Raw genomic sequence first — 16708 nt, 5'->3', positions numbered from 1 at the left:
TGATAATGATCAGTTCTATCAAACCACAGATTAGTGTGTGTATGATAATGATCAGTTCTGTCAAACCACAGATTTGTGTATGTGTGATAATGATCAGTTCTATCAAACCATAGATTAGTGTGTGTGATAATGATCAGTTCTATCAAACCACAGATTAGTGTATGTGTGAAAATGATCAGTTCTATCAAACCACAGATTAGTGTGTGTGTGTGATAATGATCAGTTTTATCAAACCACAGATTTGTGTGTTATAATGATCAGTTCTATCAAACCTAAGGTTTTTTGTGTGTGATAATGATCAATTCTATCAAACCACAGATTAGTGTGTGTGTGTGATAATGATCAGTTCTGTCAAACCACAGATAAGTGTATGCATGATAATGATAAGTTCTATCAACCACAGATAAGTGTGTGTGTGATAATGATCAGTTCTATCAAACCACAGATTAGTGTGTGTGTGATAATCATCAGTTCTATCAAACCACAGATTAGTGTGTGTGATAATGATCAGCTCTATCAAACCACAGATGTTTGTGTGTGTGTGTGTGTGATAATGATCAGTTCTATCAAACCACAGATTAGTGTGTGTGTGTGATAATGATCAGTTCTATCAAACTACAGATTAGTGTGTGTGTGATAATGATCAGTTCTATCAAACCACAGTTTAATGTGTGTGTGATAATGATCATTTCTATCAAACCACAGATTAGTGTTTGTGTGATAATGATCAGTTCTATAAAACCACAGATTAGTGTGTGTGTGAGATAATGATCATTTCAATCAAACCACTGATTTGTGTGTGTGTGATAATGATCAGATCTATCAAAACACAGATTAGTGTATGTGTGATAATGACCAGTTCTCTCAAACCACAGATTAGTGTGTGTATGATAAGGATCAGTTCTAGCAAACCACAGATTAGTGTGTGTGCGTGATAATGATCAGTTCTATCAAGCCTCAGATTAGTGTGTGTATGATAAAGATCTGTTCTATCAAACCACAGATTGGTGTGTGTGTGTGATAATGATCAGATCTATCAAACCACAGATAAGTGTATATGTGATAATGATCAGTTCTATCAGACCACAGATTAGTGTATGTGTGTGATAATGATCAGTTCTTTCAAACCACAGATTTGTGTGTGTTTGATAATGATCAGCTCTATCAAACCAAAGATTAGAGTATGTGTGATAATGACCAGTTCTCTCAAACCACAGATTAGTGTGTGTATGATAAGGATCAGCTCTATCAAACCACAGATTTGTGTGTGTTTGATAATGACCAGTTCTATCAAACCTCAGATTAGTGCGTGTATGATAATGATCTGTTCTATCAGACCACAGATTAGTGTGTGTGATAATGGTCAGTTCTATCAAACCACAGATGTTTGTGTGTGTGATAATGATCAGTTATATCAAACAACAGATTAGTGTGTGTTTGATAATGATCAGTTCTATCAACCCTCAGATTAGTGTGTGTATGATAATGAACTGTTCTATCAAACCACAGATTAGTGGGTGTGTGTGATAATGATCAGTTCTGTCAAACCACAGATTAGTGTGTGTGGGTGATAATGATCAGTTTTATCAAACCACAGTTTAATGTGTGAGTGATAATGATCAGTTCTATCAATCCTCAGATTAGTGTGTGTATGATAGTGATCTGTTCTATCAAACCACGGATTAGTGTGTGTGTGATAATGACCAGTTCTATTAAACCCCAGATTAGTGTGTGTATGATAATAATCTGTTCTATCAAACCACAGATTATTGTGTGCGATAATGATCAGTTCTATCAAACTACAGATTAGTGTGTGTGTGATAATTATCAGTTCTTTCAAACCACAGATTAGTGTTTGTGATAATGATCAGTTATATCAAACAACAGATTAGTGTGTGAGATAATGATCAATTCTATCAAACCACAGATTAGTGGGTGTGTGTGAGAATGATCAGTTCTATCAAACCACAGAGTAGTGTATGTGTGATAATGATCTGTGCTATCAAACCACAGATTAGTGTGGGTGTGATAATGATCATTTCTATCAAACCACAGATTAGTGCGTGTGTGATAATGATCAGTTCTATCGAACCACAGATAAGTGTGTGTATGATAAGGATCAGTTCTATCGAACCACAGATAAGTGTGTGTATGATAAGGATCAGTTCTGTCAAACCACAGATTAGTGTGTGTATGATAAGGATCAGCTCTATCAAACCACAGATTAGTGTGCGTGTGTGATAATGATCTGTTCTATGAAACCACAGATTAGTGTGTGTGTGTAATAATGATCAGTTCTATCAAACCGCAGATTTGTGTGTGTGTGTGATAATTATCAGTTCTTTCAAACCACAGATTTGTGTGTGTGTGACATAATGATCAGTTCTATCAAACCGCAGATTTGTGTGTGTGTGTGATAATTATCAGTTCTTTCAAACCACAGATTAGTGTGTGTATGATAATGAACTGTTCTATCAAACCACAGATTATTGTGTGTGATAATGATCAGTTCTTTCAAACCACAGATTTGTGTGTGTTTAATAATGATCAGTTCTATCAAACCGCAGATTAGTGTGTGTGTGATAATGACCAGTTCTATCAAACCACAGATTATTGTATTTGTGATAATGATCTGTTCTATCAACCCCCAGATTAGTGTGGGTGTGTGATAATGATCAGTTCTATAAATCCACAGATTAGTGTGTGTGTGAGTTATTGATTAGTTCTATCAAACCACAGATTATTGTATTTGTGATAATGATCTGTTCTATCAGACCACAGATTAGTGTGTGTGATAATGATCAGTTCTTTCAAACCACAGATTTGTGTGTGTTTGATAATGATCAGTTCTATGAAACCTCAGATTAGTGTGTGTATGAAAATGATCTGTTCTATCAAACCACAGTTTAGTATGTGTGTGTGTTAATGATCAGTTCTATCAAACCATAGATTAGTGTGTGTGATAATGATCAGCTCTATCAAACCAAAGATTAGAGTATGTGTGATAATGACCAGTTCTCTCAAACCACAGATTAGTGTGTGTATGATAAGGATCAGCTCTATCAAACCACAGATGTTTGTGTGTGTGATAATGATCAGTTTTTATCAAACCACAGATTAGTGTGTGTATGATAAGGATCAGTTCTGTCAAACCACAGATTAGTGTGTGTATGATAAGGGTCAGTTCTATCAAACCACGGATTAGTGTGTGTGTGTGATAATAATCAGTTCTATCAAACCACAGATAAGTGTGTGTGGGATAATCATCAGTTCTATCAAACCACAGATAAGTGTGTGTGGGATAATCATCAGTTCTATCAAACCACAGATAAGTGTGTGTGGGATAATCATCAGTTCTATCAAACAACAGATTAGTGTGTGTTTGATAATGATCAGTTATATCAAACCACAGATTTGTGTGTGTTTGATAATGATCAGCTCTATCAAACCACAGATTAGTGTGGGTGAGATAATGATCAGTTCTATCAACCCTCAGATTAGTGTGTGTATGATAGTGATCTGTTCTATCAAACCACAGATTAGTGTGTGTGTGAGAGAATGATCTGTTCTATCAAACCACAGATTAGTGTGTGTGTGTGATAATGATCAGTTCTATCAAACCACAGATTAGTGTGAATGCAATGGTAAAATCGAAGATAAGATCATTTTCATATGTCATGCGAGACATGAGAGAGTAGAAGTTTTTAGCTATGACAGAATCACTCTCCTTACACTAGTGTTGGTAGGCTATACTTAAACCTTTAAAACACACAATAGACCCCAGTCTATGTGTCTTGTCAGTATATATGACAGTCTGTTGGGAACAGGTATACTGTGGCGATTCCAGATGGAAGCCCTGATCTGTCTTTCAATGATACCTTCTCCTTTTTCTTTTTTAAACAGTGAAAAAGACCTGGTCATTCACATAGTTTTATGGGCAAAATGTTAATATAAAGTCGGCTTGCTTCCTCTCATCAATTGACGATGGCTTTCTTGGTAATTGCGATGGTCTTGTTTCTCTTGCATCGCATCTTAACAAAGTGTGTTTAACTTTTTCAAAAGTATAGTCAAGTTTTAAGGCTGTCAAAATACCGTTTCTGTTATATCGTGCGGATGTGTCTAATAATCATTTTATTTAATTGTTGACGTCGCTGTTGTTTGAGTGTTGTTTTTAAAGGTATTCATTTGTTTTGCATTTGCATATAAAAAAGCCCATTCTGCTTACCAAGGTATCATGATTTTTTTTTATCATATTTGGCTAATTCTAACATTTTTTTTATTTGTATTTCAATAGATAGAACATACTATTGGTGCAATCAGAACCTAAAGTCATCGGAAACCGATAGCGGCTACACAAACGAACATTTCACAGATAAAAAGTAATGCATAAAACTCTGTCGCTACAAAACACGTCCTGCCGAACATGGCTGTGTTTAGTATTTTAAGTAAATAAATCACTGTATCGGACACATTTATCCTTATTTTAATCCTTATGCCGTTTCATATTTGTTCTCATTGTCAGCATCGATCCCTACTATTCTGTTTTACCGCTTGATTAAATACGTATTTTGGCTTTAATTTCAATTTCTTGTAACTTCAACGATGTTGAGTCAAGCATCACGTAATCGGAGGTAATGTAGCAAACATACCTGATACACTACATTTGGTTTTTTTGTTTTGTTTTATTAATAGTTCGTCAGCGTTTATGTCTGTAGAACTGTTTGCACCTGTCTAATTTGATGTTGCGTTATTTCTAGTACAGACTTGATATTTAATCTGATATGATTCATGGTCTTTAAGTAAAGCGAAAAGAAGGATTGATGCTTCGTTACGATAGGGATTTACAAGTCGCGACGATAATAAAAACAACTGGATAGTTCTGGCGGTGTTAACTGGTTTTCAAACACTTGTTTTGTAATTTCATAGAAGACATACCCCTTACTGCTTTAAAGCTCTAATATTTAGATTTATTACATAAAACTTGATCCTGTACGGAGAGCCGATTAAATTGTTTTCTTGCTAGTCTCAGTGAACACCATGTGCTTTCGTCCGGACTATTAATAATCTTTAATGTCATAAATAAACCTGGCACCTTATAAGCAGTTAGTGTTTTCATGATCAGCAGGACCTATACAACTACCGGAGTGACGTCCGAGTGTGACCGTGCCCACCCAACGGGTCCTATGTGTATACATATACACTAGTACGTAGATTGGGTCGTATACGTTTTAAGCAGCAATATATGATGGGTTTACCCTGACTGAAAGACTTGACCATGATACTCTGTGAGCCTTATCACTTACATTCCATGCAACACTGGTTTGTTATGAATTTCAAGGGGATTCACATGAGCAGGGATCAGAGGGGCGATGGTGAGAATGATAATGACTGTAAGTGCTGTGTTGTTCATCCTTAAAATAGTGCGCGTAAAACTGGCACGCCTATTAGGAACAGCTTAACAGGTTATATTGACCTGAAACAGGTATTACCACGTAACTGGACTGGAAACAACTAATGTGTTATTGAGAAGAATGTAGAGATTGTTATCACTGCCAGCAATGGACGAGATAGAAAGTGATACGGTTTCACCAACAGTGTCGTCTTAGTGAAAACATTAACAGCTGGGTACTCTCAACTGTCTCACACAATTCATTAATAAACACAGCCTTCACCTACTGGGTCTTACATATATAAGTTGTATTAGTTGTAGTGGTTGGGAAACAGGACATAGATTAATCCTAGAGATTTATAGAAACGTGCTTACTGTACTTCTATGAAAAATACAAAGCAGAGTAAACAGATCAAGAGTTCTTAAATGTACTTAGTGAATTATTAGTGAACAGGTATCAGTCCACAAAGGTTGGCGCGATGTTTTTTCTGATGAAAATTCATATCTTGTAAGACAATTGAAATCCAGAATTTTAAATTATGAATATGTGATTTAATCCAAAAAGCTTATTTCAAATGCTAAATGAAAGTTGCATCGAAAGATCAAATACAAGATTTAACCTCATTTGGGGCCTACTGGGTAACCAATCTAGTCAGAGCGTCCGTGTGAAAACTGCCTATGTTTGATTTGACAACCTCAATGTTATAACTTGCACTATGGATTAAATACCGAGTATAATTTACATGTCTTAAATAAATTGGCGTTTTCACAATAAACTATAAGAAATAGACGTGATTTTACCGCAACGGCGTCACTTTATCCGATATCTTCTTGATACCAGTTTTATTACTACACAACAATGTACTTACGAGTAATTGCGTTTCTGATTCCCTTATGTTAACTTTCATAGGAATATAGAAATCATCAGATAAGAAATGCATCAACTGAGAAGAACTGATGTGTAAGGATAAAATCGTCATAGGTTAAACTCACGTCGAAGTCTCGTTTTGATGTCGTGTAACGAATTTTTGTTATATTCAGCGAGAGAGAGAGAGAGAGAGAGAGAGAGAGAGAGCGAGAGAGAGAGGTCATAGCTTGAAGATATTTAATGTGAGATCGTGGAAGTGATCTTCTCCGACTCAGACGGCACTAGTTAGACTGTCAACTATTCACAACACTCTGTTTTTCTAATGTTCATCACTTCCCGTGCCTCTGTTGCCTTCTCCTTGTAAATTCGATTCCTTCTGGTATTTTTGTTTCACTGGTGCCGTTTGTATCANTTGGCTTAATTCCAAACGACCAAAAAGTATCAGCTGCAGGTCCAGAGGAATGAAATAGTTTAGTTCAGGATATAATTTAATTCTTTGTTCTACATAATTGTTACAATCAAAAAAGAGATGGTATGTATCTTCAACAGGATGACCACATTGACAGTGTCGGAAATTTATTAGATTTGCATGGAATAGATCGTTAATTAAAGTACTAGCTCTGTTTCTTAATCTGGTATGTAAAATATTAAGTTTTCTATCGCCAATCAGATAATAATTAGGAACATATAAATTTGAAGATTTATGAGAGAATTCTTAAACGCTGTATGTGAAACTCTTTGTCTTATGTCTAGGTTTAATTGGTTCCAAAGTCGGATTGTAGAAGGGAAATAGGAAGAGCTTGAAAGTTGAAGTCGGAAATTAGGAAGATATTAATTATCGGCATTACGGAGGTTGTATTGTGAATTTACAGAGACAAGAGGAGACAGTAGAAAAGTAAGATAGGTTGGCGTGAGATTATTGCGAATTTTGTAGAATAGTTGAAGTTTTCTCCTAGATCTTCTCTCAGGTAAGGGTTCGAAACCACTTTCGGAGTATAAAGATGCTCTGCTAGAATAAGAGGGTAAACCCGTAATTATCCGTGCAGACTCAAGTTAAAGTTTTTCTAGTTTGTCTGTGTCACCGAGAGTACACCCATCCCATACCTCGCAACAGTATTCTAGTAATGGAAGAATATAGGATCTGTATATTTTATTAAGAGTTGTTCTATTTGATATATATAGTTTGCGCAGTACACTTACCTGTTTTGAAACTTTTTGGCATATATTATCAATGTGGTTACTCCATTTACAATTACATGTATTATCCAGAACTACTCCGAGGTGTCTATGATTATCCACGAAGTCAACACTTTCATTATTAAAATTAATATCTATAACATAATCAAGTTCTATGTTTGAAATGAGCAATGCTTTCGTTTTTACAGGATTGAATTCAACTGGCCATTTGTCTGCCCAATTTTGGATCTTACCTAAGTCATTGTTAATTTTAGTTTCAATGGCCCGAGGAGATTCTACCGAACATAATAAAGAGGTGTCATCTGCAAATAATTTGGAAAGGCTTTCAAGATTATCAGAAATATCATTAATAAAGAGAATGAATAATAAAGGACCTAGAACCGAACCCTGTGGAACGCCAGCATTAGTATTTCTCATATGTGATTTAGTATTACCAACAAATACCTGTTGTTGTCTATCACTAACATAATTATTTAACCAATTCAACAATTTCCCCGAAATACCATAATTTTCTTGTTTTACTTTCAGTCCCTTGTGCCACACACGATCGAACGCCGTAGATGGTGTGTGCTGTTCCATTAACTGAAAAGCTACATCAAATTGTAACATCAAAAATGTGTGTATTAAATCTTCTCTGAATGAAGAAAAATATAGATACAAAATCGTTTTTGTGTAGACGCACTTTATCAAATTTGTAAAATATCCTGTTCAAAATTATGAAACTAATACTCTGAACAAAACACAGTTTTGCACTTTTATGTAGAATAGTCATTTGAGAGTTATTGGAGATGGTTTTCGTAAAGTTTTGACTGTAACGCCATTGCTATACATGTTACGTCAACAGTACGGAGACGGTGTTGTTGGCTGTATCAGGAATGCTATGGGAAAGTATCAAACACGTCAAATTAAATTATCTAAATAAAAACCATTAATGAAGTAGAATGTTTTATATGTAAATGGATATTTAAGTGAACAAATATTCTAACAAATGCTTTTGAATTGCTTTTTAACACGAATTTTCTATGTAATGTCTCTAAACTGCATTCGCTTTCGATTAGTTTCATGTGAATTGCATTGTTTTCAACAAATTACATTGACTAACCAGATAGTTAAATATTTAAAACTAATTGTATCATGCATGAAACAAGCGGGAGATCAATTAGCTTGTGGGGTTGTTACAAACTAGTTACGATGATAATACATTATAATTAAATTCAAATAAAATATCCTGTAAAATACCGGGAAGTATCTACCGAGCTCTCAGTTGGGACACTCTACGCAATAAAGAACAACAAAGCAAACTTCTTCATACTTTAAATGCGGCATTTTACTCAATTATACTTTATATTCATGTTTAAAATAGATTATGTTTTTTTCCTGAATCTTGAAGATCGGTTATTTTAAGTGCTCTTACAGAGAATTTTACTGCTTCCATTTACTCTTCTTAGTGTAAGATATTTACCGGTAATATCCAATCATGTTCTTCACGTTACTACAGTTGTACAACGGTTTCGCCCAATCCCAACCTGGACAACCCTGTTACATAAACATTTTATTGCCGACAACTTTATCTGAATGTTATCATCAGAAAGAATACCGCATAAAACGAATAGTTTATCCGACCATCTCCTCCTACAGGGTAATGGGATTATTACTCACAAAATCTGTTTCATTAGCGTGTTCAACTAATTGAAAACATGATGTTTCACATGATGCCTGTAAGTAAAATAAAAACAGATAACCTTGACTGAAATTCAGCTAGATAATAGCTGTGCATCTGATTGACTAAAGTCATACTTTGGTTGCAAAATGCAAAAGTATCTGAGGCAAAACGCGTTCTAATAAATTTAAAATAGATAAGCGTTATGAAGTGGATCGTATGCAGTTTTGTTTGTGTTTGAAACGGTGCGCTTTTCATAAAACCTTAATGCACTCGGAAATAGCTAAGCTAAGGTGTTTACATCAATATATATAAGTGCACGAGAGGGGAGATATTTCATATCTGGATTTCTAATAAATCCTTATCGCATTCTTTCCCTAGCGGTACATGGATGCATACGTAACGGTTATACGAGGTCACAGGTATCAGGTCGTCAACGGAAGCTGTTAAACCTAAGTTTGGGAGCAGCGTACTCGCAAACTTCAGATGTTTATTGACGTTATAAAATAACTGCTTCAAGGCAACACTAGATTAATCGACATTATATAAAGGGGAGTGCCTGCAATTTTTTTCACTTTACAAATAACAGTAACCATAAACAATTTACCATATTTTCGTAAGATTATTGTCATAAAGCATGTTTTTCTAAACCACAGGGCACACATACATTAGTTTAGTTGTGAAGGAAACGTTAATGATTCAGTGCTTGGACAATATTCGTTTTGTTTTGTTCATATCCTTCAGCCTTTTATTGTAACTAAAGCGTATTCACTACACTGTCTTCTGGTAATATCCTCACAATGGTCAAATCACTACTCATTTATTCACCTTAAGATAACATATGTACTGACTGATTCGGACGTGAGTGTGATTGATGTACGACGTATCCCTTTTAAACCGATTCACGATTGAGGAAGCGACCAGGTACGTGTTGAAGTGGTCTGTACGGTTCAGGTTTGTTTCGTGAACCTATTACCACCACAACCTCAGTCGGACATGATATCACAAGGTTATACCACTGATTGACGTTAAAGCTATATAGTTCAGCCTATTTCCGTACGTTATTGAACTTGACCAGTGAGTTACACCTCGACTTTGAATTAGCATAGTATAATAGTTAGTTGAAAATGTTGCCTAGGAAGCGCGCTATTAGCGGCAGCTGACACCTGCTTGAGTTTGATATGCAGTTAAACTGGTACATAACTAGTCTCGATGTATATTCAAAGGTGTGCAGAGCGATATCCTATCCGTGTTAGTTGTTCTCTACCAACATGTATATTTCAATTGGCAATATAGATCCTTACTCTACGTATACTATATTCACTATATGTGGTTACCATGGCGTGGATTCCTGACAGCAGAACTGCCGAAGGTTCGGTTAACCCTTACATCAGAGTACAGTGTGTATGCAAATTAGGAAAGGCATTAACACGATACGCTTATCGCATACACATCCCTAGGGATTTGTCCCGCTGTGGATCAGCGGGGACAATACCATCGATAAGTGAAATGTGCATATACAATTTAAACCCTGGAATGTGTTAACGTGTGTAACAGATATAAGCAGATTTTTCATGATAAGTGGCGTGTATGATATGACCCGAGTTTTCACACCAGGGAAATCATGTTGCGGTAGTATATTTAGCCTCTGGTATTCGGGGTAAAAATGCAAACAAAACAAATGTTAAAATTGAAAAATCATCCTGTGGGGAAGAATGACAAATGTATATGTCATGAGATAGAAGGTGTTATGTAAACGACTGCTCATGTTACTTGTTGAAACTATCATGGCCAAGCGACTTTTAAGAACGTTTTGTGGTCAATAAACAAAGCAATAACTGTTATATGTAGCATGACAAGAACGATACTCAAAAGTATTTCCTAAATAACCTTTTTTTTTTTTTTTTTAAGTTCAATGTCTAGATTGACCACGTACATGTTAATGTAACAGAACGAAGACTATGTTCTCACAATCTGAGGTTGATTTCGCAGCTCCTAGATTGCCTAAATGCGAGTACATTATATTCAGCATATAGTCGATAGCCCACACAACTTATTAATCTATAAACAACCCTCATCTCCCTGAAGTGACATGTGCAATCAATATATAGATACAGTATATGAAATATTGCCGACTAATTTACAAGTGCTCTAAATAAGTTTCTGTGAAATCATTAGGATGTGTCGGATACAAGATACCGTCTTCCGGATTTTCTTATTATATTATAACACGTCAACAAATACAGTTAGCTTCTACGGTATTCCCAATACTAAGTGAAGCACGTCTCATTGGACCCACTATTTTATCAGGCTGTCAAAATCGGCTCCATAATTTGTTGGCCATTTGTATACAATCTATTTTTCATGTCTCAACGTACCGTTTCATTATAAGCATCGAACCTACGTATGACGTGTGTTATCCTTTATTTAGACGCTTGTTATAGATGTTCTAATAAAAAACAATGCAATCCTACGAAGCTGTCATTACTTTGGAATCAATATTTCTTTTTATAGACAATATGACGCTTGTTTTAGGTGTTCGATGAGTCTGAACATGTCACTAGTTCAGAACCAGTATAACGCACATTATTCTGTTTGTGTTATTACATCTTACGAGCGAACATTTGTTTTTTCTTATTCCTTTCTTTACAGAGAGATATCAAAATTATATATTTTTTAATTTCGCTAGTGGAAGCAATTTTTTTCCTGAATATAATCTAATGAAAAAAGAAAAGAAAAAAAAGACACAAGCAAAGCAAATCCAGCCAAGAGGACTGGTTCAGAAGTAAACAAACTTAATAACTAAATTTGATTGAAATAAAGCAAGGACGCTTACCCTGTACTACCATATAAGAGTGCAAAATAATGCCGCCTATATTCCGCGTTGTTCCACAGAGGGTACTTTCTAATACATCTCTACTTACTGTCGGAAATGATCAGTTATTTGTGTTTATTTATTGAGGATTGTAGGGTATTTTGCTTGGTATATACACAACATTTAACATATAATACATTTGTAGTTTCCATGGCAGCCAGCAAACTATTAAGGCAAATAACCAAAAATATATAATCAGAGATTGATTCGAGCTCGATTAGTAATATGCACGTAGTGTTAGTATTTTCCTGCCGTCATTGCTATCTTTTAGTTCACAAGTAAACGTAGCGTAGCGAAGCGGCTTTGACTTTTCACAACTGGTTATATAGTGATATTTTTATGAAACGTAGCATAGTTATTAACTTGATTACAAAATAGAAAAGGTCTAGTGTTTTCTACTTTTGTTTAATTTTGGACGTATAACTATAAATTGGTGCGAATTACTATGAATAAAGCAGTGAGGCGACTTGCCAGCCTGGCATTCAAGCTTGAACCAGGGTGTGTTCACTTATGCGTTTGTGAAAGACGACAAAATATACGTCACACTCCTTCAATGTATATTTGCTATCGCTGAAGACATTATTAAATAACCTCTCTTCAGTATATCAGTATTTGAACCGTTCACATTCCCATACAGCGTTAACATAGTTTGTCTAGACATGGAATCATTAAAATTGATTCTTCAAAAATTATGTCCGAAAATTCATATCAATGTAAACAAGTTTTTGCATCAAATCCCCATCGAAGTCACGCACACATCCGTTGAAAATCCTTTCTTCATGCATCATACATGCCACGATCCAAATTCGATGTTTATCAAACAGTGATAAAGCCCCATGTGTATGCATGTGCATGACATTGGACGTGCATAACACACTGATTATATTGAATAAAACAAAAAATCTGATTGTAAACCAGTGCTCAAGCTGATATCATGACCTTTGCCTATCGCTTTGGAAATGTGGCCTGTCCAAATTGGTGTTTGGTTCAATTCAATATATATAAAAAAAATCATTCAAATATGTACTTTGGGGCGTGAAACTGTTTCAAGTATTCTTTCCGAATATAACAGCCATACTTACTGTTTAAAAATAGAAAATGTCCGTAATGAGATGCATGTTTGTCCAATTGTTTTAATTAATTCGGCTGTTTTGCCACTTTAAACAAATTTCGATTATTTAAAAACTATTTGTGTTCAAGCAATGCCATGTCGCTTTCTAACGTGTACATTTAACGACCATTCAACTTCCTAATGTGTTCAAGTGACTCCATTTCGTTTTCCTAACGTGTACAAGTAGTTGCCATATTGTATTCCTTACGTTAAAAGGGTAATTACTATTTCGTCTTTTTAACATGAACAAATAACTGCCCTTTCGTCTTCCAACGAGAATAAGTGACAACTGTGTCGATATAACAAGAGGAGCATTGTTGTACATCGAAGCAAAACGAAAAGCTTTATGTATAGAAAAAGAGGTAAACAACTGCAGCCACCACACTCTTCCCCGAAATGGTAAGAAATACGTAACCAACGATGTAAGAAATTGTAAACCGTGTTTATTATGGTAGACACCGTAATCTCTAGGACATCAGATGATGACGACGGTAGTAAAGTTTCCCTAATGTAGTCTGAAACCTGTCAGGTAGTAATAACAGTAGTTAATTGTTGATCAGAACACGTCTTTCTATGAAATCATGATAATTAAACCTGGCTCTAGTCTAGTGTATGATCTCCGTAAAGCAACATTGGTATGTTGCCGTTTGGAAAAGGATAGCCAACGATCATGAAAGGTAACTTAATATTCTTAACCATTATAATATCGTGTACGTTATTAGCGTCAGTTTACAACATAAAACACGTGTATCTATTTAGATTTGTATGTTTTATGGTGTATAAACACGGTACATAATCAGTAAATGTATACATTATATTAATACGAGGACTTTAACAGTGTAAGATATATTTTCGCTTGTTTAGTGTTTGTAGTTAGTGTACTATCATATGTCAAGGAATGAAGCAAATGATATATTAACCTTCCAGGTGGCTATAAGTATAAGTAGATATGATGTAAGTATATATCGGAATTGCATACCTGATTTAATTATATTTGCTTAATCAAATACACGATTTGGAAAATAGCTGTCAGTTCCTTTATACAGAGGCTATTGTGTTTAAACAATTTTGTTCCAAATTTCCACTTGTCAACCAAGAGATGTAATTACACATGAATAATAAGAATTACCATACAAATACTCTTCTCATCTTAAGATGAATCACCGTGCCCTGTAACGTCCTGAAACTCCATAGGATTAAAACCATTACTGAAGCAGTAGTGACCTTGGATATACATGTAATACACATTATGTAAATTATTCAAATCGTTATTTTTATCATCATATATGGACGGAAGTTACAAAAGATTTTGAATAATTAAAATGAACTAATAGAACCTATAGCCAAGTGGTAATATATATTACCCATTTCTAGGAGAAGGCATTTATAGACTTCGCCTGTTGCCCAATTCCTTTTGTATTGACACAATATACAATAAGACATTCTGAAATGAAAATATTACTCATGCAAAGAGCATCACAGAATGTGATTTATTTAGCTGGCATCACCTTGAGTATATAATAACCTTCTTCTATAAATCCTGTTACTGCAAGAAGGTCGGGCATTACAATAAAAACAAAAGACAAAAGAAAATATCTTTGCTCCAATAATACGTGATACGATTACTTCAGATCTATTAGTTGTAACTAATACAGTAATACTGACCAATGCAGTCCAAATACTCCATAGAGCTCACATAATTACGCTGACCTTGGATACATGAGGCAAGGGTTTAGAGGATAGGGTTCCTGCCAGAACTAATTAAGGAACCATGAACTCTGTTAACATTGCTCCTACAGAAATATGCTTTTATCATATCGTTTGATTAAATGTACACACAGTACGTCATCAAATTACGATCTAAAACGATACTGACTTAATATCCAGGTACAATTAACAGACATAATCTCCCGTACGGTGTACATGTAGGACAATGAGCAGCATTTACTATCACTTTAGTGTCATAGACGAACTGGCTTTTTTGCCAATATATGTCTGTATTTGATATCATAATTCTAATCAAAGGCATTTAATCATGTTCGTTGGGTAAAATATATCTATCACTGATTTTTTTTATGTTACATCTTTGCTAAAAACAGACCCTTACTTTCATAAATATACATAGAATTTGCAGAATTAAACACATGCACGATCTATTAATACATGAGATTATTTTGTACGGTGTAAATGGTATAATACATTAGTGCGTTTGATACATCTATTTTTTCAATATCAAATAATACTCATGTAAAAGAAACGGAATTCATCTTAAATTTTCATGTTGGAAATGTTGTTCACTCACCTTTATTTTCGTTCGGAGTTGATGCATGTCGCGGTTCGCATGTTTATTTCCTGGTGTTGTTCTCTTCCAAAGTAAAATTCCAACTATTGAATATGTTATTAATAGGATCGCAAGTGGCATTATGTATGTAAACAAGAGGACGCAGATGGTGAATGTTTTCCTTTGATCGGGTACGGGCCAGAGCTCCATACACTTAACATTGCCTGACCCATCGTCAATACCCCTCCCCACTGCCAACATGACGGTAGACAGAAGGAGGGACGACATCCATATTATCACAATCACATACTTTCCTCGTCTATACGTAATTCTGGATTTCAAGGGAAAGCTAACGGCCATGAAGCGATCTACCCCAATTGCCATGTTGGTGAACACGCTGGCCGCTACAGAGAATAGCTGCATAAACAGGACGATTGGACACATCGGTTTTGTAAATACCCAATGTCCTAGAATGGTGTCCGCAAACGTGAAAGGCATGCAGAATACGGCCATAACAAGGTCTGCAGCTGCTAGGTTAATTAGAAACAATCTTAGATCCGTTCTGGACCTTCGGCCCTTAAAGAAGACTAGGACCACGAGGGAGTTTCCCCCGATGGACAGAACGGTAGTTAAAGAATACAGCACCATAAGGACTATCAGGGACTCCTCCGACAAACCCATGGAAAACTCGGTCTCCGTCACATTGGTAGTATTTCCATATTCCACTACACTTGATACGTTAGGTAAGCTTGTAGAAAATACTGACGTATTAACCTCGTACCGATGTAGCACTGCAGGTTGATGCATTTTGCTAATATTTTCATGGAATCCCAACGAAAGGTTTACCGATATAGTACTTTCTACTGAAGTACTAGTAGTGAATTCCAAACTTCCCATTTTTTCTTACATGTCATATTTGTATATTAGATCATTTTTGTTCAAATTTGTCATCACTGCCGTAATGTTTCGAAGATAAAACCACCTTATGCATAAAGGTATAGATTCGTAACTACGGCCGAATGCTAGGCGGAGTCTCTCTTCGCGTGAGTGTTCCTTCCATCCATCGATCAAACTAACGAGTGTCGACGTACCAGCCTGAACGGAATCACGCGGGGAGGAGGTACCAACTATCTCAGTTAATTAGGGAAGAAACTCACCCATCTGTAGCGAGATCCACTTCGCTGTTTGTATATAAAGCTTCATTGATACAGAGCGTTTATCTCAATAGCGGTAGGGATCTGGAAATACACCACACACACAGAGGTCCGTGAACTATATCGATGGTATTATTCAGGTGGAAAAGCACACGCCACATGTTTCAGATACA

At 35.6% G+C, this 16708-nt stretch overlaps 1 protein-coding gene across 1 annotated transcript in view; it reads right to left on the bottom strand.

The window, feature by feature from the left end:
- LOC110452796 (prolactin-releasing peptide receptor-like) overlaps positions 1-16489 on the bottom strand; it is a 76430-nt gene extending 59941 nt beyond the window's left edge. Inside the window, exon 1 of the mRNA XM_021501474.1 lies at positions 15403-16489. Coding sequence (XP_021357149.1) covers positions 15403-16278 — 876 coding nt within the window. The 5' untranslated portion in view covers positions 16279-16489. The remainder of the gene's footprint in view (positions 1-15402) is intronic.
- Between the last annotated feature and the right edge of the window lie 219 nt (positions 16490-16708).

Source organism: Mizuhopecten yessoensis, unplaced genomic scaffold, assembly GCF_002113885.1.
Source record: "Mizuhopecten yessoensis strain PY_sf001 unplaced genomic scaffold, ASM211388v2 scaffold6891, whole genome shotgun sequence".
Lineage (NCBI taxonomy): Eukaryota > Metazoa > Mollusca > Bivalvia > Pectinida > Pectinidae > Mizuhopecten > Mizuhopecten yessoensis.
This window is presented reverse-complemented; position numbering and strand designations above follow the sequence as displayed.